At 42.5% G+C, this 27,842-nt stretch overlaps 2 protein-coding genes across 5 annotated transcripts in view; one reads left to right on the top strand and one right to left on the bottom strand.

Moving 5' to 3' along the window:
• The window catches only part of si:ch211-207d6.2 (sickle tail protein), a 64,043-nt gene extending 55,465 nt beyond the window's left edge, over positions 1-8,578 (bottom strand). Inside the window, exon 1 of the mRNA XM_031562856.2 lies at positions 8,250-8,578. Coding sequence (XP_031418716.1) covers positions 8,250-8,274 — 25 coding nt within the window. The 5' untranslated portion in view covers positions 8,275-8,578. The remainder of the gene's footprint in view (positions 1-8,249) is intronic.
• A 3,917-nt stretch (positions 8,579-12,495) lies between these two features.
• c25h10orf67 (chromosome 25 C10orf67 homolog) lies at positions 12,496-27,619 on the top strand. 4 transcript variants are annotated; one of them, XR_006151662.1, is made up of 10 exons: positions 12,496-12,630; positions 12,773-12,896; positions 13,773-13,916; positions 14,003-14,077; positions 14,283-14,435; positions 17,413-17,581; positions 18,767-18,832; positions 23,436-23,501; positions 26,550-26,752; positions 26,946-27,240. XR_006151662.1 is itself a non-coding variant. In XM_031563320.2 (10 exons), the coding sequence occupies exons 6-10, from the start codon at positions 18,767-18,769 to the stop codon at positions 27,489-27,491; spliced, it is 498 nt and encodes a 165-aa protein (XP_031419180.2). In that variant the 5' UTR covers positions 12,496-12,630; positions 12,773-13,916; positions 14,003-14,077; positions 14,283-14,435; positions 17,413-17,581; the 3' UTR covers positions 27,492-27,619. The 4 variants fall into 4 exon arrangements, 3 of the variants coding, with proteins under 3 accessions (XP_031419180.2, XP_031419179.1, XP_042559693.1); XM_031563320.2 differs by adding an exon at positions 27,395-27,619 and having other exon boundaries at positions 12,773-13,916; positions 26,946-27,011; XM_031563319.2 differs by lacking the exons at positions 18,767-18,832; positions 23,436-23,501; positions 26,550-26,752; positions 26,946-27,240 and adding an exon at positions 18,562-18,740.
• The last annotated feature ends 223 nt before the right edge of the window (positions 27,620-27,842 follow it).

A 27,842-nucleotide genomic window follows, 5' to 3' on the forward strand; every position in this document is an offset into this window, starting at 1 on the left:
CTGCATCATGGGATGTGAGGGATGGATTTGTTTGGATACAATAATCAGCTCTTGCCCCATTGAAGACCCCCAGAAGCCCATCTCCTGCCTCTAAATTGGTCCATGTTCTGTTCTTCTTCATGCTAGACATGACACATGACACATGACAGTCTTCAGTCTCCTTGAGTCATTCCTATCCTTTCCAGCACTATGAGTGTGTTTACATGGACATTAGTATGCTTATCCCAATTATGATGCTTATCCTGGCTGGCTTAGCTTATCCAACTATGGCTTATAGCAGCGCTGTGCTACTATTTGTTCATCATATTGATCATATGTCATATCATATCATATATATATATATATACTGTATGTATATATATACAGTATGTATATATATACAAGAAAAAAACAAGAAAAACTCACTGAGGCCATTTAAACAACAGAAGATTATTTCAAGAAGATGGACATTAAATTCTATCCTTCCAAGAGAGGACCTTGCAACTGCACCCTGTCCCTCAGTAAGCTACAGTTTCCCCTAATTACACACTTTTTGTGAACAGACTCAGCCGTGACCTCTTTTGTTTGACTACTACATCACCAAGGTAACAGAGAAAAAGTGCTCTGAGGTATTCACTCTAGTACTCAAGACGGGATGAGCCATTAGCCACTTATACCTCCAGCATGACTCGTCTGAACTGAACAGTTTGTTTCCAAGGGAAACACAAAACTACGAAAAGTCTCTATCTATCTCTCTCTCTCACACAAACACACACACACACTCACACTGACCGATCAAAAATAAAAATAAAAATAAAATAATTTTCTACAAGGACCATTTTTCTCTGAGACAGACGACGGAGACTCATCGGCCTCCCTGTTTTCCCCCGTGTGCCATCGCTCAGAGGACCGTCACCACGGCTGTAAACACACACATCCCACCGGGGAGTTGTGTGAGGAAGACAAAAGACTGTTTAGAAACTCTGCGATGCTCTCTAAAGGGTTTTCAACGTGTGGTTTCACTGAGTCGCAGCCATCAATAAGCATGGGTGAGGAATGTTTACGGTCTGATGGTGTATTTTAGAGACATCTCCCAGGACAGCGTGGGGCATATCTTTCTAATTGGTCTGATTGGACTATTTTGTATACAGAAGGAGGGAGGAGGAAAAGTCATTCACTACCGTACCAATGAACTCTGTGCCACACCAGATTACAACACACTACAGCTGCACACGAATACTACGGCCGACATGTTAGGTGCACAACAGCCTGTTGGGCTTTGGCCGCCGTGGTTTGGAGATTACAGGAATCAAAGTGCAGGAAATGAAGTGAATGCACCTTTTAAGGCAGCATCCACAGCCCCGGGGAGTGTTTAGGCAGGTTAGCTAGATCACAGGTTTCAGCTCCAAACATGGAGCCACCTCCACTTACACAGTGTAGCTACAGGATGGCATCTTCAGGAAAAAACAGTTTAATGTCAACGCAAAACACACCTCTAAGACGCAAGATGCATATGAAGATGTCTGCCACTTGAAAAGTTAATATTATTAAGTTAACAAGTCTCACTGATGGGGCATCCCACAAGTGCACTGCAAAATTCTTGCTCTCAGCAAGCATGTTCATGTATTGTAGATGAGACTCTATAATACACATTACTTAGACACTGGCCACACACACACACACACACACACACACACACACACACACACACACACCACACACACACACACACACACACACACACACACACACACACACACACACACACACACACACACACACACACACACACACACACACACACACACACACACACACACACACACACACACACACAGACACACTTTGCCAACAGTGTGGCACAAAGACACCAATAGTACAGTATTTGCACCATGGACATAAACGTGCAATCCTCCACAAACGCTGCCTGAAGCCTTTCATCTGGAACTCTCACACGAGAGAGGCACCCTTCTTGTTCAACTTGGGAGGGCTCAGTGAACAGCACAGCACTGCACAATACTGCACAGCACAGCACAGCACAGCACAGCACAGCACAGCACAGCACAGCACAGCACAGCACAGAGGCCAAAGATGGGAGACACAAATTAAGTCTGCCATCTCAGAAAACTGGGTTATTTACCTAGTCTTGCTTACCCCGTGGCATGCTTTTGTGTCAGTCATCGTGGCTTACTGTTCTCCGTATTCGGAGGCCTGTGTGTATCCCACCAGCACATGTTCTAGGCAGTTCCTGCTGTCATGCCCCTCTGAGGCTCAGGAATAAAATGCCTTTAATTGGAAGGCAGTTATTTTCAGGCCCTGTTTCCCCTCCTGCCTGTGCCCGACACACAGAGGGTCTCTTCGGCCCACAGTGGGCTCATCACGGGGGCATCAGGCAGAGCGGGCACTGGGGAACGGAGAGCTCTGGGCTGCACTGCACCTGGCCCGCGGAGGTCGTGGCTCATCATAGGGGAGGCGTGCCGACAGGACACGAGCGGAAGTGAAGCGCAGGAGGTTACCGTCTCAGTCACTATCTCCTGTAAGATCTTCCATCTTCTAAGACTAACCAGTCTTTGCGGCAGGGCCAAGCGGACGCAAATAAGGTACTGTGTGTACAACCAAAAGTACCATTTGCTGTCCCAACGGCAGCGAAGTACAAGACCATACAGTGTGCTCTGCCGCTTTCAACAATGTCTCCCCAAATACTGCACATGTCCAGATGCTGTATGATATCTACGCTGTTGTGCAAGTATAATTCACACGGGGTGTTTGTTGTTTGTGATCTTCACCAAAAACATACAGGTTAAGACATCTCCCAAGACACGTAGTCTCAGAAACATCAGTGTCCCTATGGAGATCCTAAGGTAGTGAACCCTACGTGTCCCTATGAATTGATAGTTGAGAGACCCTAGCATTGCATTTCCAAAGCAAACTTCGTGATTTATTTGTTTTATATCAGCCCAAAGATGGGAATTTCAGCCATATTTCAAGATCAAGCACATTCTACTCAAATAATTAATGGTAGAAGGTACACACATTATATAAATTATATAAAAGTAGTAATACATGTTTCACCAACTCAGAAATGAAGATCTACTAAATGGATAGGATAACCTCATTAGGTCAGTGAGTCTAATTGTTCAAAGCAAAACAGAAGTCTAGTCTTGTGAATCAGGTTTGTGCCATTTAAGTAATTGGCTCTGAATAACATTACTGCCCAATTGTAGAGTTCTGTCCTGTGCTTCATCAGCTATTTAAAAGATCTGTGGAATTTAGCCAACACAACTTACGATAAAAATAATTTATTTCAGGCCATGAGTATGAGTAATCACAAGCTAACTTATTTCCTCGCTTGGATTTGAATGCAACTACATTTCCTCAATGTGTGATTCTCAGGAAGGTCCTTTTTCTTCTCCTGAAAACTCCCAGTAATACATTATAGCTTGTCTCAGCCAGTTATCAGGAAATTAGATTTTCTGTGGTTAATTTGGTTTGCCTTTCCCTGGGTTCCACGTGCACAAACACACACACACACACACACACGCACGCACACACACACACACACACGCGCACACACACACACACACACACGCACACGCACACACACACGCACACGCACACACACACACACACATGTCTGTGTTTTGTGGGAGTGTACGTATGCCTGTTTGTGAGTACCTATCAGCAGATAGAAGTTGAGTGAGTAGGGGTTCCTGCAATGCTTATGGTTTATTGATTTTAACCCACGCTCAGTACAGCGACAGAGACAGATAGCCACACACTGTCTGGGGGAAGTTGGGGTTTACCATCAGTGTGAAATGAGTGGACAGAGACGGGCCCAGAAGAGAGAAGCATTTAGAATCATAGCAGCCCTTCGTCTTTCTTCTCCATTAGCTCTGATAATAAAAACGTCAGCCTACTTACCTACCATGGAGATAAAATACAGTATTCATTATCTCCTCTGGGCAGCCATGCAATACTGATGTGTCATGGTCAAAAATAGGCCATGTGTGTGTGTGTGTGTCTGTGTGTGTGTGTGTGTGTGTGTGTGTGTGTGTGTGTGTGTGTGTGTGTGTGTGTGTGCGTGTGTGTGCGTGTGAGTGTGTGTGTGCATGCCCAGGTGTGTTTTCCTATGCTGAGGAGTGCCCTGACATGTTCTGTAGGTTGCGGTAAGGTGATCCTCACAAAGTAACATGACATTAAATGTAACACATTATGTAACAAGAGGAATAAACCCAACTGTATTCTCTACACGCCTCCTGCTAAGACTTAGTATAGTATAGTATGCACTATGCAGGTCCCTTCACTGTGGTTAAATGTAGTGAAAAGGCAAGCAGGCTGAAACCTCTAGGGTCGAATCTAATACAAAATAAGTAATACATCACAGACAACACCTGCTGCTGGCAACAGTGCTGTTAAAATGGAAGGTATTGCAACTACTGTATAATACTGTTGGAATTGGGCCATGGACAAATTACATTTTGGAAAGGATTTAAAAAAAAAAAAAGGTGGACAATGTAATATGGTACATTCATGGGTCTTCAGGTCCCATGAAGGTCCCATTTGTGCAGGCCAGGGGACATGGGTTACAAATTTAACCAATTCCTCTCTTAACTTATATTGACAGATTTAGTCAATGACTGGTCCTGGTCACAAGGTTTAGTGACTGTTCTCCTTTGTTTAGCAAGCTTTAGCAAAGGGCTCTGAAAGATTCATGCCTCAAACAATCACCAATGATTCCTTCTTCACCTCAAATGCACCGTGTGTTGATGTATTATTGTTAATTCATACAGTGAATTCATATTTGAGCTTCTTTGCATAACTGTTGTATCTCCCAACGGATTATGGTGAATCTCTGGAATCAATTAGATTTTTGTTTCTGTTCCAAATAAAATAACCGTCCTTAGAAGTAACAACGTAATTATAAACAAATGACAAACATTAGACTGGACAACAACGACATACACTCATGGATTATAACTGTCGATTTAAAAGTCGATCTAAATTTGGACCTATCCTGCATGCAGTAGTGTAGCGTGAGTCAGGTTTCCTCTGCTGGGTTGCTGAGTTGACTTGACAGGCAGGCAGGCAGGCCGAACGTGTCACTCACATCCGAGAGGCTATAGAGTTAAGCAGTGGTGCAGAAGGCCCTCCTTTTCTTTCATGGTTTAGAAATGAGTCATGGCAAGAGTCATCCACAACTTCTGGCTGACCTTAGCGACAGACTGTATTATTGTATGGAGCGGAAGTAAGAAAGATATTTTAGAGACAGGTCGGGCATGAGACTGACAAATCAAGTATAAATCGGATAAATGCCAAAAAAAGCAAACACACATAAAAATGCAAAGGCTCACGACCTACTTACTCATTTTAATCGCAGATGTCTGCTATGCAACCAAAAGCAGACAAAAATCAGAAACGTCTGTATTGCACTCTGTATTTGTCCCACTACCTTGTCTTGTCACCATTCTTGACAACAACAGGGAAGGCTGCACATACTGCGCAAATACTCTGATGTTCCAACAGAGTGCATTACCCTGGTTCCAGTTAGGTATGGACATTAATATCTGTATCTGGAGCCACCCCAGTCCCATAGTGCCAAGCCCATGAATCTCTGTGGATGAACATCAGAGAGGCTTAAGAGAGCTGGATGTGTGGGAGGGGACATCAAAGGAGGGAATTAGAGAGTGACCCAGTATTGGAATTCGATTAAAATAAATTTAAGGAAGGTGTCCTGTTATTAACTTTTAAAAGCATAGCAGGACCTTGCCCTTCATTAAGATTTATGTGTTCAGAAAATGATGTGTAATTTAGAATTATTGATGCGAAGACCGGAAATATTACACTGTTGCAGTGTCAGTGTCAGTGATTCAGTATAACAAGGAATGTGCAGTTATTTTAGCCAGGAAACTCTCAGAATGTTTATGAGCTTTATTTATGTAAATGACATGGCAGTGTTTGGTCTTGGTGAACTAGGTCTGCTAAAAGCTGCAGCTGCTGTAAACCTAGTGGCGACCACTGCATTACTGCTGATGATGATGATGAAGATGAGTGTAAAGACCCCCCTAACCCATGCAAATCTAGACAGGGGGAGCCGGGGAGGAAGAAGCACGGAAATATTTCATAGTGCAGAACAGCTGCATGGCGCTTACCTGGTGGTACGCGATTTAAACAAGTTGAGTTGGGGATGTAAGAAGCTGATTGGCCAGAACACCAGAGGGAAAATCAGCAGTGCATTTAGTTTCTTGACTGAGTTTTTCATCAATTCTAATAAAGTCATCATGATGTATAGCCACCCTGTTTGTACATAAGTCTTGAGAAAAGACTGGGTTATGCATTATCATGCATTTTCATTGTGTTCTATTGTTTATGATATTACTGAATTATGTGGCACATTTATGTCAGGAAAATGTCCTTCTTACTTTTACCATACATATTGCTTATGTTCGTTTCACTTCACTGTATAGGTTTCAGGCACCCAATGCAGGCTACTTTTGCACTGCTTGCAACCTTTGATATCTTCAATATATATTTCATTGCAACACCACAACTGGACAATAGGAAGGGGAATCACACATTAAAAAAAGTATTGCAGTGAGCTGGCCCGGGAATATGCAGACTGATGCAAAGATCTCAGATTTTACAGCAGCCCCTGTGTCCCATACGCTACACAACCCCAGGAGAGCCACGAAGAGCACACACTGAATCAGGAAACAGGAGGCAGATCTAAAGGCTGAAATATACTTCTACGACTCTGTTACTGCGTGATCACGCAGTTGCCTCGTCGGACTCGTTTACATATATGGTTCTCCGACGGTTGTGGGTGTTGCAAAGCAATAATAATAAAAAAAGATGGCGGACTAAACTCCGTAGATGGTCGTATTTGTACATAAAAGTTGTTTGTTTGACTTTTTTTTGCTTAGATTTTTTAAAAGTTACTGAGAAATAGACTTGCGAGGTGTCTGAGCCAGCTATCTAATGTTGGCATACTACTGCCCAGAATGTAAACAGCGATGTATGGACGGATTGACGGAGACGGATAGTTACAAAATTTGGGAGGTGCACGTCAGGCCATGGAGAGGTGCTCGGAGAGGGTTTGCAACGACGGAGAAGGATCTCTGTGTCTCCGTGTCGGCAAATACGCGCAACCATGAATTGGTCTTAATACTCTGACATAACACATACATCGATGGTGGTAAGATAACACATACATTGATATGCTAACATAAATCAGGGCTAAACTAAGGCATCAAACAACAGTGAAACACTGACGAAATGGTAACAGTTACTCACACTAACAGTAGGCACAAAAAGGAAGGCACAAAAAGCAGGCACAAAAAGGAAGGCATAATCACATTATTCCAAAACAGAATGCTGAATTACCAAACAAACAGTTCCTCGCTCACACCACTTTGCACGCTACAGTAACCCCATAACTAGTGAAAGTTCAAATAAAAACTTAAACCCTCAACAGCTTCATCAAAAGCTTCTTGTGAAATGTCTCTGTTTGTCATAAAACTGAATTTGTGTCATTGATACTTCTACGTGTATCTGTATCGGAGACAGGAGTTCCTGCAGGTAGGCATAGCACAAGAAACACTACACATCTTCTACAGGTGAACAACCATGTGTTCTCCTGCACTGAAAAGGGTCTGTGTTGAGCTAAGATGAGGAATGCTCCAGTCATGCACCTCTTGGCAATCATTGTTTTCATAAGCAGTCACTGGCAGGAAACAAAGGATTCTTTTTGTCCTTAAAAGCCATTAGTTAGAGAACAGCTCACCTCCCTCCAGCTTCTTGGCACTATGTTGTTTTGAGGCATTAGTGGAATTACAGAATGTAAGGATCATGTTATACCACCACAAAGTATGTAAGTATGTAAGAAAGATTTTAGGTATAACATTTTTTATGAAATCTAACTAAACTGCCATTTCCAGTCGCCCACCAGCTAGATCTTGTGATTTACCCTGATCATCATAATGCTCGAGAATTCCTGTTATACTTTTGAAATACTATCATACATCTTATAGGCTACCCTGGCCTGCATCTGACAAATGACTGTCTGGTCACTCACTCACTCTCTCATCTCAACAGTTTCAGTAGGGTTCAGCTTTGCCTTGTAATGGAATATATTAAACTGAAAACACTATTCTACAGTTTCCATGATCTTCATAGGCCATGATCATTTTTGGGAGCTTTACAACTTTTTGATATCATCAACTTTTGACTAGGTGCCTTCACGTCTGACAGAAATAAAAAACACAAGCGCTTACCACAAAATGTCTTACTCTCTGACATCTTCCTCCGAGTTTTCAATCATCCATCTTTCTGAACATAACTCTTACTTCGCCTGCGAGCCAAGCGCGATTGGAAACACCAAAAGACTGAGTTGCAATCAGTCTAAATGTAGCGTATTGTAGCGACAAACGCGTGAATCGCGTCCAGTTCAAATCTTTTGACGACTTGAATTTCAGCCCAAAAATGAAATTCCATTCTGCTTATACTCAGTTTCTGCAGAATTCCAGACACTGGAATGGAGGGAGGGGATTGCTATAGTGACCTACAGTTAAAATGCTTTTCACATGACTTCAGGTATGAGGCTTTTTTTTTCTGTTATGGAGGGTCTGAATCGAGTTCATGACAATGCATTGAAATCCAATTTCTGTATTAGGCCTAACAACAACGATATAGCCAGCTACATGAAAATTACATGAGCGTTATAAACAATTCCTTAATGTTCCCTTCAGACGGTGTAAAATTGGGAGGAGAATGAAAGCCAGTCCCCTAGTGCCCTCTTGAGGTTGAATGCAGAACTCTCAAACCCTGTCGAATTCAAGTGACATATTCTCCAAATTCTATAGTTTATGCCAAAATCATTTCCCCCCTCTGTTCTAAGAAAAAGTAATAGTTGTATCTCCTAAATCGACCTGATTGTGCCCATTTTTCTGTAGCCATAAACAAAACATATGCATGCCAGATTAAACCTCTTAGTGTCAGATGCTGCCAAACCCTGACTAATTAATTTTTGTTTTTGTTATGTATTTGCATATGGGATCATCAGCTTATCTCGCTATGGGAGGCCATTTGTCCATGACATGGAGTTGTGGCTCCTCCTGTTATGTTATTATGTCTTTGCGTCTGCTTTTTTTTGTCAATCTGGCCCACCACAGATCTCCAGTCATATCCCATGGGGTTAATTTGAAGTGTGTCCCCTCTGTTCCAACTGGCCTGCTGTGTGCTGTAGCTTGCAGTGACTGGGTCAAGTGGAAAGCTTAATCTGTGATTGTTGCTCGCCACTTTTCTTCCTAATGAGCTTTTACTCTGTATCATTATTGAGGGAAAAAAAAGAGTTGTGTTTGCTGCCTCGGTCAGCTCCCATGTATCACTTCATTAACAATGTTCAACAAAACACCACATGAGACATTTTCACCTATAATACAAATATGTGTTTAATTGTATTGCATGTTTAACATTATTTTCATACTTTAAAAGGTTTATCGAGTTTTGTCAGATCAAAATTGACATGTAAGCCCTTCCAATATGGTTTGTGATTGTACAAGGGTAATTCCAAAAAATATTGGCTCCTTGCCCATTTTCTGACTGCCTTCATTAAAAACACCCTGACAGATTGCTGACCTCATTTCTAGTTTCATAAATGCAAGCATTACTACTATGGACACTGTTAACCTACGTTAGAAGAGCCTGTTCACCTGTCCATACCAATACCTGTTTCTATCAGTGTTGACCGAATGTTTTAGTAACATTAGATAAAATAATTATTAAGCACAATGCGACAATACAGCGATCTAAAAAGATACTTCTATTGCTTTATGATCACTGTCATAAGTATGACATTATGTTTCGTTAAATTATAATCAAAAACACTGAGGCCATTTTTTTTTTAAAGTTTTGCCCTTAACTTATGTTGATCACAAGGGGGCAGCAGTTGGTTTGGTTGACATCTGAGAGGAAACATCAGGCAACATAATCTTTAAAGCTGATTCTGCACGATTGCATTTGCCTCCAGATTGTGTGTTTTGACGTACTGGAAATAATAATTGAAAAATGAAACATTGAATACCATTGAATACTACAGTTAAATAGCTGTTTAAAATTAATGTATAAATCTTTTTGTGTAGTGTTTTACTCAAGAGGCTGTTTTTTGATATTGGCCTAAAAAATGACTATTTTCAAACTAGTGCCACACCATGTTGGTGAAAAATAGGTAAAAAAGAGGTTCCCACAAGGCTTCAGCTGTACAAATAGGTGCTTCTGAGGCTCAATGGGCAGAGTAGAGCTGTTCAAATATGTATGTATGTATGTATGTATGTATGTATGTATGTATGTACTGTATATGTGTCATACATATATGTTAATATTTCATGAACAAGCTTCTATAACGACTGCTGAAAGTCATCTTAGTCACTTAGGTAATATAATGTCCTGTGGGGCCTGTGAATACCTCATCTCTTTCTCTGATTAAATATTCATTTAAACACAACATGCAATTAAATCATTTAAATGATTATTATTGCACAGTTTCTTTAGTAGCACTGAGTTCCCACAATAGACAATTAGATTTTGTGTGGCAACCTTTCCTCAGATCTACAGCACTGGCTGCTGGTGAGGCCCTCCAGGCAGCCTGAGACCAGCGACCTGTCCTGATTTAATAAAGGCAATTTCTCCTTTGTCAGCTGGTGGGCGCAGTGTCTTGGGGAATTCAAGGCTGAGTCAACCGCTGAAGCTATTCAATCAGCTCATACCAGTGGTCTCCACAGGTTATAAATGACTTTGCATGTAGAATATCTGAGGACAATTACTATGTGGGATATTTCATGAAAACTAAAATTCTACATATAAGTGTGGTTTAACATGTAAACAATAGCACACAACACCATTAAAAAAATACCCTTTAACCTATTACACTGACAAGAATATAATCCAGTTTTGTCACTTGTCAAAGACACAGCCTCATATCTACAGGGGTAATATCATCATGTGCAAAACTCAAACAAGCAGAAAGTGCACATGGGCTGTCTTCCACCACTGCTCATGAATGGCAAACCCAGAGCTCTTCCTCGTGAAGTGTGACATTGTTCTTGGCTGCAGATGGCCCATTGTTTTCCTGCGGTGGGGCTTGTACGACATCAGTCTGACAAGTTGTCCTCCAACTGCAACGCACAAGTGAGATCATCCATTTCAAACCACGAGAGGGAGAGGGGATGAGAGAGAGAGAGAGGGGGAGAGATCCCTTTACGATGAGGAAAATATAATGGCCTAACAAAAAAAAATATAACTAACTAAAAAGTTTCTGTTGGTGTTTATTATTTTTATAGGCTGGAGGCGGGAGTGCTCAAACAGATCGTCAGTGACCGTTGAACCAGCAAAGACCCCCCCCCCCCCAATTTATCTCAGATGGGTCCCCATTGATGGCAGTGGTATTGATCCTTACATTCCATTCCAAAACCAGACATTATGTTTATCCGTCATAATTCAACACGGCAGCTACAGCCAAAACAAACACACCAAAAAATTAGGCCGAAAAATGAAAGTACCACTGACTGATTTAGTGGAGGTAGAATACGCAGTTTGAGTAATTAAAGAGCCATATTGCCTTGCCCTCAGGGCAGACTCTTACAGCACAAGCAACGCTGTCTGAGAGGGGGAGGGGGACATACCTAGGGTCTGCTGTTGTGACTAGTCTGAGGCTTAGACTATCAGAAGGAGTATATTTCACATTTAGGGATTAAGCGGAGACTAGTCACAGTGAGATTATGCCAATTAGAGAGAGACTATAGCCTACAGTTTTATTAATCTGTTTTCAATTTTTTTCACTGCATTGGAGAGAAAACTGATTCATGATTAACAGCATCAAAGGGCACAGTGAATCAAGAATCATCTTTCAGGGATAAACACTTAATAATAATAATTTCTGGGCTTGTTAATTGTGCAAATGTCCACCTGACTCACTGTAAATGACCCACAAAACTTTAAAAAAAGTTTTTTTCATGTCCTCATTCCATCTTTTGTGGTCCTTTCCAAAAGAATACCTGTATGCCTATGCAAACCTACTGTAGCACAACGGTTGTCACTTGACATGTATCAGACATTTTACAACTGGCTTTATGCGGACGACTGTGTACCCTCCAATTCCTTGTTCTTGGTGTCCAAGTCCGCGGTGTCATCAGCTGTCCGTGTGCTATCGAGTATAATCGACATATTACTGACTCAATCATCATTGACATGAAGCAGTTTATCTAAGCCTTACAGATTAATATAGAATGAGAAGGAGTCAATTCTTCTCTTGTTTCTAATTCTGTGGTGATTAATAATGAACTATTAACATCAAGTGTGTAGCCTATTCAAAATAGGGTAAATATTTATTTTATGTGAACATAAGAAACAGAGATAAAACCACTCAAAGTAGCCAACTACTGTCACAGACTTTCCAGCATTCAATCATCCACTTCCTCATTGCGTAAAGTTGCTATAGCAACGGTTCGCCACAGTCCTCGAACTGGAGGTTTGCTAGTAGTAGGAATATCCGTCGTTCTCTTACCGCACCACAATTTAAGGAAAAAAAGAACGGAAAATGTATAACAATTTTGTCGAGGCCGATGATTCTCTTTTCAGCGAAATTCAAGATATTTTAAAGTAATTTCAACAGCCCATAACACTGACAATATTGGATGTACTTGCATAAGAGTAATCACTCTGTTAGCTATAGCCTACTATCTTGGATGTGTGTTTGTCAGATAGATAAAAATACCTATGAAACTTTTACATATCTTTTTAGAGGCAAGAGTTTAGAGAATCAAGTAAGAGTTGGCTGTTTTAAGAGGGATGTTTCTGTCCAAACTGATGTGTCTGAACTACCGTCATTGCAGACGCTCGGGGAAAACAATTCAACCCTTCGTATGGTGAGTCAACTTCTGTTACAAAATGTGCATAAAACATTGCAGTCACAGTAATAAACAATCAAAAGCAAAAATGTTCGCTGCAGATGAATATCGTTGCTTTCAACGAAACCTCTTTTTCAATGTACTTCCTAGTCATACAGATAACAGTTTCTGCCAAACACAATAAGAATGCGATGGTGCCGGAGATATTCCAGAGAGACATTGCCTCAGCGCATTCCTCTATGCTTATATTTACTGGTCAATTCACTCCTGCTGCACTCCTTCCATTATTTACGAATTCCTTCAACTTTAGACCTCGGAGACTGGCTTTCTTGCTGCCTTGACAGCCTGCTGAGATGGCATATGGTGGCTTTGTGGCAGCAAACAGTGGCTTCTCCAGGAGTGTTCCTGACTCCTCTGGCCTGTAGTGTCTTAACAAATTGATTAGCTGGCTTGTGTCTGGGCTGTTTGATCTGACTGTATAATGTTTAAAAATGATCTCCAAGGCTTCATAAAATTGTTGGGAGAAGTTGAGGTGTAAGACAACTAACAATTCTCAGGATGTTTAAGTCATTTTTCTTTCACCACTATGAATGACTGCCAATATACAGGTATGCAGCAACAGGGACCTGAGGGCATTCTAAGTGCATGGTTTAGTGACAACCCTGGGAAAGTAAACTCAGAGTAAGAGGTAAACCCTCCTAAAAGAAGAGCCCTATGGATTTGTATTGCTAGGAGAATGATGCCATAGGACTATTCTCTAAGGAGGTTTACCACTTTAACATACCCAGGTTTGCACTAAACCATGAAATACCCCTCATGTCCAGGCTGAATTTGTGCTGAGGAATAATTTATGTTTCTAATGCAAGATGTTTGTCCACTCTTTGTGCATGTGAGGATATGGAAGTAGTGAAGAAAGAGGTGGCGGTGAAAATGAAGTGCCTTGAGGCCCAGTATATCACTGTGATACAGAGGGAAGCTATTGATTTGTATACATTAATGCAGAGGAAGTCCAGGAATGCGGAGGACATGCACAAAGAGGTACTCCAACTCAATTTTATTTACTACAAACACTTTAATGCTTATGATTAGAATAGCCATACTATTTTACTCTCTTCATTTTGCAGAAAATAGCGCTGCTTCAAAAAAGCTATCAAAACCAGCTTGTTGAGGCCATACACATCATTAAGGACAGTTTCAAGGTACGGTACATAAAGTGCATATTTTGACATTTAATTTATTATATTCAAAGTTATTGGTGCCCTTAACAAAAAATGGCAAGTGGAGGCAGTGTACAGCACATACAAGTGTCATTCAAATGTACTGACATGCACCAGCTAAATTAATTATTAATGTACTTCCTAGTGAATACATTAATGATCCTTCCTTTCTTCTTTTTAACATTAGAAATCCCCCACGCAAAACAAAATTTCAATCCCAGGTGGTCAAACTGATAATCGAATTGTGGAGGAGCTTTTGACCAAACTGGAAGAGCAGAGCTTCGAAATGCTCATTTTAACTGAAAAAGTGGCTGAATATGAGGAGCAGCTCAACACAATGGTACAGTATCTAAGAAATAGGATGGGGGGTCGATGTGGTCAGAAGATTCCCCATTGTCTCTGACAAGAGAACTTAGAGAACTGTTAGTCTCGTGTAGCCAGATGTAGGCCTGCATTAATTATTCCATTGGAGATAACCATGGTTACATCTGGGTGAGAACTGGCATCAAGATAATAATAATAATAATAATAAAACTTTATTTATATAGCACCTTTCATGCAAAAGAATGCAGCTCAAAGTGCTTTACAGCAAATACATAATATGCACAAAGAAATGACATGCACATAAAAATAGACATCAAAGAAACATAACAAAGATATAGTGCAAAAAAAAAAAATATATAATTATAATTATAGAGATATATTTAATCCAACCCCTTAATATCACCAGTAGAGATTTAAATTAAATTAAAAGTATTTATATATATATATATAGTGCGAAGTGGTAGCTAGTTAAAGGCTAATGTGAAGAGGTACGTTTTTAGTTTTCTTTTAAAGATGTTAAGCGAGCTGGCTTCCCTGATGTCTATAGGCAGTATGTTCCATAGCACTGGGGCGTAATTGACAAATGCTGCGTCCCCTATTTTCTTACGGCTTTTGCTGGGAACCTCCAATAAACCAGCATTCGATGAAGATGGCATCTTTACCAGCAATTTGAATTTCTAATCCATTCTAAACACCTCCTGAAACACAAAATGAAAGGTGGTATTGGAAGGAGGAGGATTGAGGAAGACAGCAGCAGCAGCAGCAGCAGCAGCAGCGCCTGGAGACCAGTTGGGGGTTAGGTGCCTTGCTCAAGGGCACTTCAGCCATGGATGTTGAGGGGAAGACACTGTTCATCCCCCCCACCCCATTTTTCTTGCCAGTATAGGGATCAAATTGGCAATCTTTCAGTCCCAAGCTTGCGTCTGTAGCCATAAGGCCACGGCTGCCTGGCTAATAGTTGATGGTTTTTGTCTCTTTTTCAGTGCTGAATGGGCACTTAAAATGCATTAATGAGCTCAGAGATGTCAAAAGGTGAACTATGCTATTATGGCCTCTTTAATATGCCTTAGCAGCCATCCCCCCTCTCTCCATCTCTCTCTCTCTCTCTCTGTCTTTTAATCACCCCTGAACTTCTCTCTGTCTTCGTCTCCATGTGGCTCTCTCCACCTCTTATCCATCCCGAGGGCAAGTCATCTCTCATGCTGGCTGTTTGAGCGCTGGCTGGCCTACAGAGTGCACTTCTGTGTGCAGATGGTGGGTAAGGTTGAGCACAAAAAAAAGCTGCCACTCACCATGTAACACATGAGCGCAGTTGAGCTGAGGCAGGTCTTTGTTGATTGTGCTAATGAGAGTAGCCCTACGCACAGGGCAGATTCATGGCTAATCACCTGTAGTTCTGCACCCTTGGCAGATGGTGGAGCCAGAGGTAAAGGATGGGAGGGGGTCTGAACACGGTGCAATGTGAGCATGTCTGCATGGATGGGGTGTATTTCTAGAAAAGGATGAATGTTTGGTGTGTGGCCATGGATTTGCTGTTGCTGTGGAGTTGGGTGGGGTAAAGAACAGAGGGGGATGAGAGGGAGACTGAGACAGAGGGCAATCAATCGAAAGCGGGAGGCACAGAGAGGAGGGGAGAAGCAGAGGGAGCAGAGATTTGTTGTCTGTACTTTTGGTGAGATGGTACTGTATGCAGGGGACAATGAGGTGAGGGGTCTGCAAGGGTCATCTGTTGCTGGTGGGACTGTCCTCAGATGCCCACTTCAGTTATGGGTGAAGGCGGACAGGGGGATCCTCTGGTGTGTGACCTCAAGCTGTAAACAACTGAATGGCAGGGCTAAAGACATACTCGTTAAAAGTTATTGGTTCTTATAGTCAAGAAGCTATTGGTTTATATTTATATTTCCTTTCCCTTTCAATTCTGTGTTCTTGTGTTGGTGTTATTGGTTCAAAAGCAGCAACGCTACATAAAAGAAAAAGAACTTTGCATGCTCCAAAAGAAAAAAGAAAAAAAATAACTCAAAAAGAAAAAAAATTAAAAAGTTGGATTTCTTTATTTCATGGTCAGTCCTGCATACAAAGTAATGTCTGCATTCATTATGAAAGAAAAGAAAAGAACAAGCAACAAGCAAAAGAGAGAGAGACACACACACACACACACACACACACACACACACACAGAGCAAAAAAAAATCTTGAAAGCTTTGAAAGCTTTTGAACGCCTGCACAGATTTAAAGTGTGACAGGCATGCAAAAGCCCCCTTAATGTCCAGGGCATGAATGGTGGCTGCGGCACAAAGTGGAGGGCCCGGCGGCGTGGCTATCACAGGGACCTGATGGGTTCCATGCGGCTCCCAGTCGGCTGACTTCTGTGGGCTGACATGTGATGTGATCCTGGTGACACTGGCAGCTCTGCCACCGAGGGAACTGCACAAAGGCAACAAGCCCCCCCTCCCTCCCCGAAACCCGCCTCTCTGCGAAACCCCCTGGTGCTGCGGCCCACAACCTCCCTCCTCCCCCCCGTACCCCACTCCGCCACCCCCAGCCCCGTCCAGTCCTGCTTGGTTACAGCCTGTGCTCACTAGCAAGAAAGCAGCTCTCGGACCGTGGGTGGAGAGGCCCCAGCTGCCTGTGTGTGGACTCCCAGAATAAATGGACCTGAATGACAGGGGCACACAAACAGTATGATATGCATTATCCCTGTCAATAAAAATGTCCCCATGAATTATGGTCTTTGTATATAATGTACTGCCTTCTTTTTCTCCGGGGGCGAAAGAAAAGGGGTGAAAAAAAAAGACTCCTTTGGGCCGGAGTTTTGCCTTTTTGTCCCCCCTCTTTTTATTATTCAGTAGGGAAAGGGTAGGAGGCAGAAAGTTGTACGATAGCTTTGTCTTTGAATAGTACTCATATTTGCCACGCAGCTTGAGCAGCGTGCCTTTTGTTCCGGGGGGTTAAAGAAATGAAAAAGTTTAAAAGGGAGTTGTGTAATTTTTCAGAGCTATGCAGAGGACACTGGGGAAACTGACACAGACTGGCTGAAAGATGAGAATGGAAGGCTGGAAGAGGAAAATGAAAAGCTTAACGATGACATTGACTCTCTGTACATCGACCTGGAGCAGCTCCGAGAGGACCTGGAGGCCAAAGAAAAAAACATTGAAGCTTTAGGTACATTTGATCAGTTATTCCAGTTTGTATTTTTGTTTGTATCACTCACATTAATTCATTCATATTACTGAAGCAGTTTCTGACTTTGAATTCAAACAACCTTTTGTATAATATGAATTAGCCATAGTAATCTTATCACGGGAGTGGTTTGCTGGTTTTGGTGACGTAAATTCATCTCTATGAGGCTCTTCAGTGTGAGACAGCAGCACTGTTTGACAACACTTGTTGGCCTACTCTAGCGTGTGGGAGTCCTTGAGAACTAAGCAAACACTAGACAGGTGTATTGTAAAGGGTGCCAGCTTTATCTCCTCTAAATGTTTGATGTTCATTCACACCTTATGTAACTTAGGTAACCATGAAAATGGGACTTGTTCCATGAGCTATCTTGATCCTGATCGAGCTCTATCAGAGTCATCTATACGTATGAAATTCTGAGATTAATGTATCATTAACTAGCGCAGGCAGGGGCCTGGAGAGTAACCGAGACAGACAAATGAGGGCATGTTGTATTCTCTCCTGATTGGAAATTAAGTATAGTACACCAGGACTGTGTATTGTCCATCTGAATGGAACATCCCACTCTTTGATATGACTTGCATTGTAAACCCCTCAAAAAGCCACCTGCCAAAAGGTTTTTGTATAGGGTGTGACGAAGGCCTTGGGGCTCTTGTGTCTTTAAAAAAAAAAAAAAGAAGTGATGTGCAAACACACACTTGGCCCTTGAACTTAGTGGTCACTGTTCGTGGGCCGCGCTCAGGGAGTAGTGGGTGGGAAGCATGGTTGGGTTCTAAAGCTGGAGAGCCAGGTCAGTGCCCAGTCAGGACCTACGGCCCACTCCCGTCCCTAACCCCCGCCACAGGGCTCAGAGGTGTCAAACTAAAGTGCTTAGATGTCACGTCGAGATGCTCCGCTAGTGTCCTCCTCCCTCCATTGCTGCTTAGTCCACTTGTCTCTTCCTGACCTTTCTGTCTTTGTCACAGCCAACGATTTAAAGCAGCTGACGATAAAAGCAAATGAAGAAAGGAGGACCGTTCAAAAGGCAATGCATGGCGCAATCTCTCCAGCACCACATATCTAAACCATCAACTCTGATAACCATGTTTATTTGTCGTGAGACCTACCATTAAAGAAATAAGATTTCATGTTAATGTTAATGTACTGACACGCACCTGCATGTTATTTCAGATGACCATGGAAAACAATCAGCTGAAAGTGCAGCTTACTAATGAGAAGGATGCTGGCAGGAAGAAGGTAAGGTTATAGTTGAGCCCACTAAAGCACCTCTGTTACATCCACAAATTTAATAACTTCCCACAAACGAAATAAATGTTGCCTACCACAAACTTAATAACTAATTCCCCACAATCGTTTTAAATGTTGCGTACTACAAACATAAAAACTAATTTCCCACAAACGTAATAATTATTACATCAAATGTAATAAATCACTAATATGGTAAAATTCTACCTGTTGTTAAAGTGTGTTGTCACAAATCTTAGCTAACTAATGACATTTCCTCAAAATAAAATCCTTACAATTCATTAAATGTTTAGATTGCCTTGAGTGTTGTGTGTATTATGTCCAGATTATTCTTAGGGGCTCAATTCATAGGTCACCTATTGTTATTGTCCATTTTCAAATGTTTAGCCAAAATTGTAATAACCGACAAACATAGAACATCACTACATGATAACATTCTGCATCTTAGCCAGAATGGATTGAATGTCTGAATCCAATCTATCCAATTTAATCTGTCTAATAATCATACCAAGAGATTTGCATTGTGTCGTCACCGGCCTAACTGGGATTGGGGAATTAAGCACTATTGAGACTTGGCTTCAGCAAGCAAAGGGGAGTTCAGCCTGACCAGGTCGGCAGTATTAGATGATGGATAGGTCGGCAGTATCAGATGATCAGTACTGGATAATTTTTTGACCCTGTCATACATCTACAATGTGTTTGTGATGATTGATTTTGATGCTTTTTAACAGACATACTCTTACAACTGATATAACAAGTGATATAACTAGTGATTCATTTACATTCGTGATGTAATAAAGAAATGTTATCTTCCCACAAACATACTAACTTCCTGCAAACATTTGTGGGAAATTAGTTATTACGTTTGTTGTGAGCAGTCATTATGTTTATGGGATTATTACGTTTGAAAAAAAACCTCAGATTTGTTTGTGGTTCATGACGTTTGTGGCAAGTTCTCCCTTCTCAGTACACGGCTGTATTAGACCTGGGATGGACCCTGGGGAACCTAGGATGGCCGCTGCCAGTCTGCCTCCTCAGGGTCACTCCAAATTCTGTGCATCAATATTGGTCTGATAAGCACACTGTAACTTACTCTTCTGCCTGCTTACCAAATCATGAACTGGTGCCTGGAATCCTGCTGATTGTTCCACAGTGATGCCTGGATTGGTCGGCCTTGGAAAGTCATAAGCAGCCATAGTTTTTCCTTTCATTTTTTATTAATTTCCTTGTTTCCTCTAGGGCATTAGGAGGGGTATTATATGTTAGCTCCCACCTTTTCAGCCCCCGCCTCTTCACCAGTGGGGGCTTCCTGTAAGAGAAGTGTTTACACATTTAAACACGGAAGCTTGTGTCAGGTTAAACAGTGAGCGGTGACAGACAGCATGCCAGCAGAGTGCTCTGTGCCCTTCTCTCAGTGGAGGAGAGCAACTGGTAGGTGCAGGCTGAGGTACTTAATTGCTTTATGGTTTGTTTTCAGGTTATTAAGAGCCGTCGCGTTACTGTAAAAGTTAATGACTAATGTGCTGGTGTGTGTCAGTGGGCTGGGCATTTGATTTCATCAGTGTTTTATATGCTATCTTTTATAGCATGTAAACAGAATGTATGGATTTAGGTGTGTGTGGGTCAACACAGCGACAACACAGCTTGATGCTGAGAATAGACTCATGCCAGAACTCACACAGAAGACCTGTGGTCCGGTGCTGTATGCTTGCGGCTCCCTGCTTGAGATTTTAAATTAACATGGCTTCTCCCAAATTTCTGTGTCCATCAGCTGGTTTCAAGTGTGAATAGTGACAAGCATGAATCCAATAAGCTGCTGAATTGCCCTAAGATCTGGTTAGCCCCCAAATGTACTGGTGTTGAATTGTCAATTGAACTCTCTGGAACAATGGAGCCTCTGATGATAACTAAATCTACAAAGCAAAAAAAAAAGAAGCGAAAAGAAAATGAAAACACCACTGTGGACAGAGTGAAAGAGTCTGTCAGAGCCTCTAAACACTCCATCATTCAGTCTGGCCATACAGAACTCACAAGGTTAAAAGTCCTCCCTCGTCCTGGCAGGGGTGCTTGGAGGCTAGCAGCAAGGGTCCTCCAACGCTGCCTTCATTCCCTTCCTAATGAAGTGCACATATTAAATTATGCTCTTTAACTGAAAAAAAAAAATCCCCTTTCACTCTCAAACTTGACTAATGTCACTTGTTGCTGGCATGGTGCTCCAGTCATTCTTTCACCGGGGTCTATTTATTAGTAGTTTAAGAGTTAAATTAATTGCAGACTGATGGGTGGGTCATAGCTATATATTATGGCATCTTTGGAACAAATTCCAATGATTTAAAAACAAATATTGTCATGCTTGACTACAATAGGACTGCCTAAATCCAGCTCTGCAGCTAGGTATGGCTGAATGTCCATTTTAAACCCATTATTGAGAGTGGCGGTGAAAGGGTAGCTCAGACAAAAACGCCATATAGGTAAGAGATCAAAAGGGCTCTGCTTTTGCCACTCCAGTGTGCTCCTCCACCCCTCGGAGCAGAATGAGGAGGGCGGTTAATGGTCCTGGAGCAGATGGTGGCGCAACACCTTGTATAGACCCTGATTGAAAGCAGCTAATAAAGACCCTCTCGATGTCATTTCAATCACCAGTGAAAGGGATTATCCATATTTAGTGTAGCAGTTCAAAAAACACCCCCTAATCTTTTCACCTCTCTCTCTCTTTTGTTAAGTAGGTCCCTTTTGTCCGGTGACAAAACTCGTTGTGGAGTTCTAGCATCGAGCCCGAGCATAAAAATGTAAAATGGGGTGGGGGGAAAAAATGAAAAGGGAAAAAAATAAAAACCTGTTTCCATATTATTTTTGTGACGTTGATCAATAGGGCGTATAATTTGTTTCCATAGCCTGAAGGGGTTTTTAGAGGGACCTCCAATGAGAGGTTGGAGGGAAGGGCAGTGCTCCTTGTGAAGCCCAGCTGGGCGTAAGCTTGGCTCTGTGAGGACCATGACCACTGCCCTCCCCACACCACAACACACTCGCTTTCCCCACCTCCATATTAACACACATCAGACCACAGCAGCAAACTATGAAGGACATAAAGTAGGTTTTTGGAATACTTTAAATTAAAGATTTGACAGATACTAGTGTATTGCCTAATTACAGATATGAGCATGAGTATGGGGGTATAATGGTGTTTATGTTTCCAAAATCATAAGTAGCAAGAAAAGGATGGAAAGGTGGAAAGGGTCTGGGTGAGGAGTGTGTTTGAAATTACTGATGTAAGCAGGTGTTAGCCAGTGCTCTAATACACATACGGGGCTAGTTCTTCAGGCCAGTGTGGTGCATCTGCATGTCCACCCACACAACAGCCCTCACGTCACTCTATGGGTCTGAAGGACTGTGGGGACAAATCCATGGTCTTCATTAAGCAGCCTGTCACACTGTCACAGTCCTTGCCCATGAGGGGTTCATTCATTGTCCTTTTATAAAGCAGCTTGGTTATAGGAATATTTATTTACAGAGAAGTTTTTCAATCAAACTTACATGAAAATCGATGTACTAGAAACAGACTCCATACACATACAGAATCTAGCATTTATTCAGTCTTACTTCGTTAAATGTGTTGATATGATTGCAGTGATGGGCAGTAGCGTCGCTACTTGTAGCGACGCTACTAGCTTAACTACATTTGCCAGTAGCTTGACTGTAACGTCGCTATTTACAAAACCAAGTAACTTTTCAGTAGCTAAGCTCCTTTATTGATCAAGTAGCGCAGTAGCGTCCTCGAAAGCTAATTTCTCCTGGACATTTCTGATGTTTTTTGTCATTTGGTGGATTATTGTGTTGACAAAGCACTGAAAAAGCATCTCACATATACCTTTCTGCAATTCACGTTACAACCAAACTCACGAGAGCTGAGTACAGCGAGGGCTGTCATCGTCTCATCTCCATTCACACAGCGGCTGCGCGGCCAGTCTGACTAGATAACAGCAAAATATTAAAACTTTGTATTTGCGGGCAAAATATCAGAACTTTGTATTCGCGCACAAATGTTACTTCTCAGAATTGCATATTGTGCGTCATGCGTCATCTAACGACTTCTGGCGATTTTTGGGAGAGCTAGTTTCCTCACAGAGGAGTTGGCAACACACACACACACACACATAAGGCTGTATGATGGTAGTGGTAGTCACGATTGTTTTCCTAAACAGAGGTCGGAGACAGTTCTTAGCCAAGTTTAATTTGTAAACTCATGTGATGTTAATATGTAAACTCATGCATTTTTTTTTTTTTGTATTGGGCTATTGTTCAATACATAAATCTAAACATATTTTAGCCTTTATCTGACTGACAGTTGTGTTGATCACTAACATTGCATTGACTTGGCATGCAGTTTGTTTAACTGAAAGTAGCTACTAATTTATCAAGCTACTTTTGACAGGTTTTTGTAACTTAGCTTGCTACATTTTTATGAGTGGTAGCTTCTGTGTAGTGAAGCTGAATTTATTCGCGAGTAGCTTGTAGCTTAGCTCACTACACATATCAAGTAGCTTGCCCATCACTGTATGATTGTTAATCTCAGTTTTGTAATGTCTTTCTACAGTTAAATGAACTGAAGAAGGGGATGGAGAAAGAGATTGACAATATTGAGGCAATGCGTAGGAAGGAGGTAAGTGTTTGAAGCTGCGTTGTCTCACTAGGCCAGACGTATCTAGGGACAACTCGATGAAATTTGGGCCGTAGTCAGAGCTTATACTTACAAGGCCGACTGGCCTCTTGAACCCTGCCCACAATCTGAGAAAATCACCACTCACCTTAGCCATGGCCTGTTTGAGTCTGCATCTCTACGTTGAGCTTCACCACTGCAAGCATTCAGATATGTCTGTCACCCGAAACAGTCTAATTGTTCACACAGACACTTAGGCCAGACTCCCCCGTGGTCGACCCTAGACATATGTAGCGACATAGGTCTGGTTCAGTGAGACTAGAAACTGGATGTCCAATCAGTGGCTGGCTGAATTAAAGTGTGTTAAGGAGTCAGGCTATCTTCGCTCAGGATGTTTGCATGCCCTGGCCCCATGAGCTGAAGGTTAGTCAATAGGCCAAGCACAGACACCCAAGCCAGGAGAACAAAGATAGGGGTATGAGCTGCTCCTGCCACAGGTGTCTGTGATCCATTGATTTTGACCACGAGAGTTAAAATACAACTATTTTCTCCAGTGTGTCAATACTGGGCCACATCCTTGGGGTCACATCCACTTCCCCCCTCCTGTTCCTCCTTTCTCTTCCCTCTTACTCCTATCCAAAAACGAATTTAGGCCATTACTGTGCCTTCTGGCCACATTACGTTGCGAGCAGCGCGATGGGGAAAGAGTGGTGCTGGTTAATGATTCCAAGGGGGCATATTAGACTGAGTCATGCTAAATGTTTTCACCTGTTCACCAAAAAAGATAAGAAGAAGAGGTCTGGTCAGAAGCACCAGCTCTTCATGGTGCATGCTGAATGGTGCATAATATGTTACAATGCTCGGTGGCTCAGCAAAAGGTTTTGCGCACATTAAATGAAGCAGAATACTTCAGAGGTTTTGTCACTGCTGTACCAGTGTACAGCTGAATAAGTATCAGGTTAAGTCCACCATCTTATGAATACAGTTATTCGGTTAGTAATAATTGTTGGGTAAATGTATGGTAGAAACTGGCACCAGATAAATGCAGTTGTATGTTGTTAAGGAAAGGGGTGCAGTCACTGCTGTTCTATGTTCAGTATATTTTGGATGCAGTCTTCATGGAACGATGATTAAGCCACATCCCTTCGTTTTCACATTCAAAGAGGGGTGAAACTGTGACCCATGAAGGCTAATGTGATGGTAAACATGTTGTAGGATCATGAAGTTCCACTCTGCCGGACAGACTTTTCCTAATCTAATGACTTGAAAATGAAATAATACCCAGTTCCATGTTGAGGATAGCCTCTCTCTCTAATCAGGCTGAATTCATTTGTTTCACCCATTTGCCAGCACACCTCATCCTGAGTGCAGTAACCACTGTCACTGCTCCCGGCCTCATTCTATGGCCCATTCATGCCTTGTCAAGGCAAAGTGTGGGAAGGGCTGAAGAGGGAGGATGCAGGAGTGTGTGTGTGTGTGTATGTGTGTGGCTGTATGTGTGTGTGTGTGAGAGAGAGAGAGATGGGGTGGGGTGGGGGGTGGGTGTAGGGTGGGTGGCAAGCACAGGGCCAGACAATAGCTCTGTCAACACGGTGACCACATAGAGACGGTCGCTGGGGCGGACGGCGCAGCGGCAGGCAGGCAGGCCCCCCGAGAGTGAGCGGAATGCGGCCTGCAGCTGACACAACATGGCAGCGGCCTGGAGTGGGTGGGCTGAGACGGGGGCCCTGAAAGGCCCCGGACAATGGGCCCAGTTTAAAGTCCACTTCAGACCAAGCGGCCAGCGCCGCACCACGCCGCGCCACGCCGCACCACGCCTGCCCATTATGAGGGAGTATGCGCAGAGCTCTTATCTGTCTGGAGCGCCGTTACCTACCGGGCTTGCGCCTCCATCCGTCCATCCCTAACTGGCACGTGCCCCGGCAGCTACAAGGCCAGGTCTCTGCAGTGTGTGCAAAGCAAACGACACAGAGGAGCTCTCGTTAGCCAGAGATGTATGGAGGTGCAGTTTGTTTAGCTGTCGAGAGCTTTTTCAGTCGTCCTGCTTAACATATAAAACCTGCGTCAGATCTGGAAGTCATACAAGCTCTGGAGAAGCTAAGTCTGACTTACTTGACACATTACATTTTTATTACATTCACTCCACAATTGTGAATGTTCAGAGTCATGCTGAACATAGGTGTCACAACCACTTACTGGGATCCATTCTCTGCGTTCACTTGACCATAGACCCGTTTTCTATGAGCATATTAGTCTGATTGAGATGTATCCACATTAGAGGCTGTGGTCAACACACCAGCCTTTATGTAAACATGTAAAGCAGAATGTGTTATTGTCACAGGGAAACACCTACGTCTACACCCACTTTATTTTACACACACAAAAGCCTTTTGAATGGTGAGGCAAAGGGGTGAGAGAAAACAAAAAACCCAAGACTGACCACCTTTTCTGCACTGGCCTGGGCTAGACAAACAAAACACATTGAGCACCCATGCTATCTGAGAGAATACCCTCAAGGGCTCTTAACTGGATGCTAGGACCCACCCCCTTTCTTTTTCTCTTTTCTTTCCTCTTCTTTTTTTATTGAAGGAGAAACAGGTCCAGTTTGACCCATGCTGACCTGGCCTTCACACTTGTGTGAACATGCGCACTAAATCAGATGACACGACTGGTCACAAAGTTGGGTCAGGCCTTGAATGGACGTGCCACATGGGTGGACACTTGGCTCCGGCCACAAATCAGCTTTTGTCCAAAAGTGAATTCTATAATGAACTTACAATATGGTCCCAAAATACACACATCAAAAGCGCAAGAGGCCATTTGAAAGCAATTCTTTTCAACTTGCTATCCCCGAAAAAATGAGTAGTGTGTAGCAAGAGATCAACTACCTCAGGGTCACTCTTCAGGGCAGAAAGTCAGCCAACACAATACTGGTGCACTTACAAAGACACAGAGTCACTCACCAGGTTCAAAAAAAATATTGGACATTCTTTATTGTGTCTCAATTTCAGTATCAACATTCTTCACAGTTCTCTTTTTTCTTGGGTGTAGCTCCTTGCAGCAGAGGAGACAATGGAACAACAAAAGCAGGAGCAGAGAGAGATGGGGATGAGACATGATGCTCTGATGTCCCAGAAGATGGCCGCAGCAGCAAAGCCCACCGCTGTGGAGGACAAGACGGAAAGCACGAAGCCCCCCAGCACGCTGGAGAAAATGGAGAAGCTTGTGGCAGAGCAGAAGACAGAAATTAAACGGTACTGTTTTATATACGTACGTGTTGTGATGACACACCTGTTGAAACGGCTCATACACACAACATCTTTCTTGCATCATTGTCTCAGCTGCTCATGTGATGTATTCCACCAGCGGAAAACAGCATGTGTTTTGAATACTATGCTCACACTAATGCAGTTCAGTGTTAATGTTGCTTTCTCTCCTTCACCAAAGGCTCAAGAAAGATCTGCGTATTACCATTGCAACATGGGAGAAGAAATTTGAAATTCTAACAAAGAGGTGTTATTTTATTCTTCTACAGATAATTGGGTTTTTATTGCACGGCCTCTCATTTGTGATAACAATCAGATTGTGTATAGACAATCAATTTTGGATCATTACAAGATGTTTAATACAGTGGGCATTCATTTAATTGATGGGCAGGAAGCATTGAGCAAAGTCCGTCACACATGAACTGAAGCTATTGTGTGACGTGTGGGAAGATTGTGCTGACCCACCCATGTTTGTGGTTAGGATCTTTCTCATAAAAAAAGATCTTTAAATTAGCTAAATGATTTTGCCAAGTTATTAAATTAGCTTTAGTTCATGCACAGTGGAGGCTGGCCCATTGCCAGTTGCCTGGAATAAGGGCCCTATATGTGAAATACCATGTTGTTCTTCAGTTTCCATGCCATCAAGGATGAGATGTTCTTGCGCAACAACTTCCAGAGACAATCCGCTGCCTTACACTTCGCCTCGGTTTCCTATACGGTACGTTGAGCGGATATTTACATTTAGATTTACATTTGGTAATTTACCAGACGATTTTGTAATAGAGCAATAGAGACCTAGTGTAACAATAAATACTATTTTACATAAGAAATAGAAAAAGAAAAGTGCAGGAATGTAACTGCTGTAAGTGCAAGTTAAGTACTAGTCGAAGTGCAAGTTAGGAAGGGGAGGTGCTCTCTGAACGGTTGGGTCTTCAAGAGCTTCTTAAAGGTAGAGAGGGACGCCCCTGCTCTGGTAGTGCTACACAGCTCGTTCCACCAACGTGGAACTACAAATGAGAATAGTCTGGATTGCCGTACTTGCAGTGCTAAATGACGCTCATTAGACGAGCGCAGCATC

The sequence above is a fragment of the Clupea harengus genome, chromosome 25, assembly GCF_900700415.2.
Source record: "Clupea harengus chromosome 25, Ch_v2.0.2, whole genome shotgun sequence".
NCBI classification, from domain to species: Eukaryota; Metazoa; Chordata; class Actinopteri; order Clupeiformes; family Clupeidae; genus Clupea; species Clupea harengus.

Coding starts and splice junctions, on each gene's coding strand:
- c25h10orf67 (XM_031563319.2), top strand. CDS start 12,569: ATGTATAACAATTTTGTCGAGGCCGATGATTCTCTTTTCAGCGAAATT. Junction 12,897..13,772: donor ACAATTCAACCCTTCGTATG/GTGAGTCAACTT, acceptor TGTGCATGTGAG/GATATGGAAGTAGTGAAGAA. Junction 17,582..18,561: donor AAAAAACATTGAAGCTTTAG/GTACATTTGATC, acceptor TCTTTGTCACAG/CCAACGATTTAAAGCAGCTG.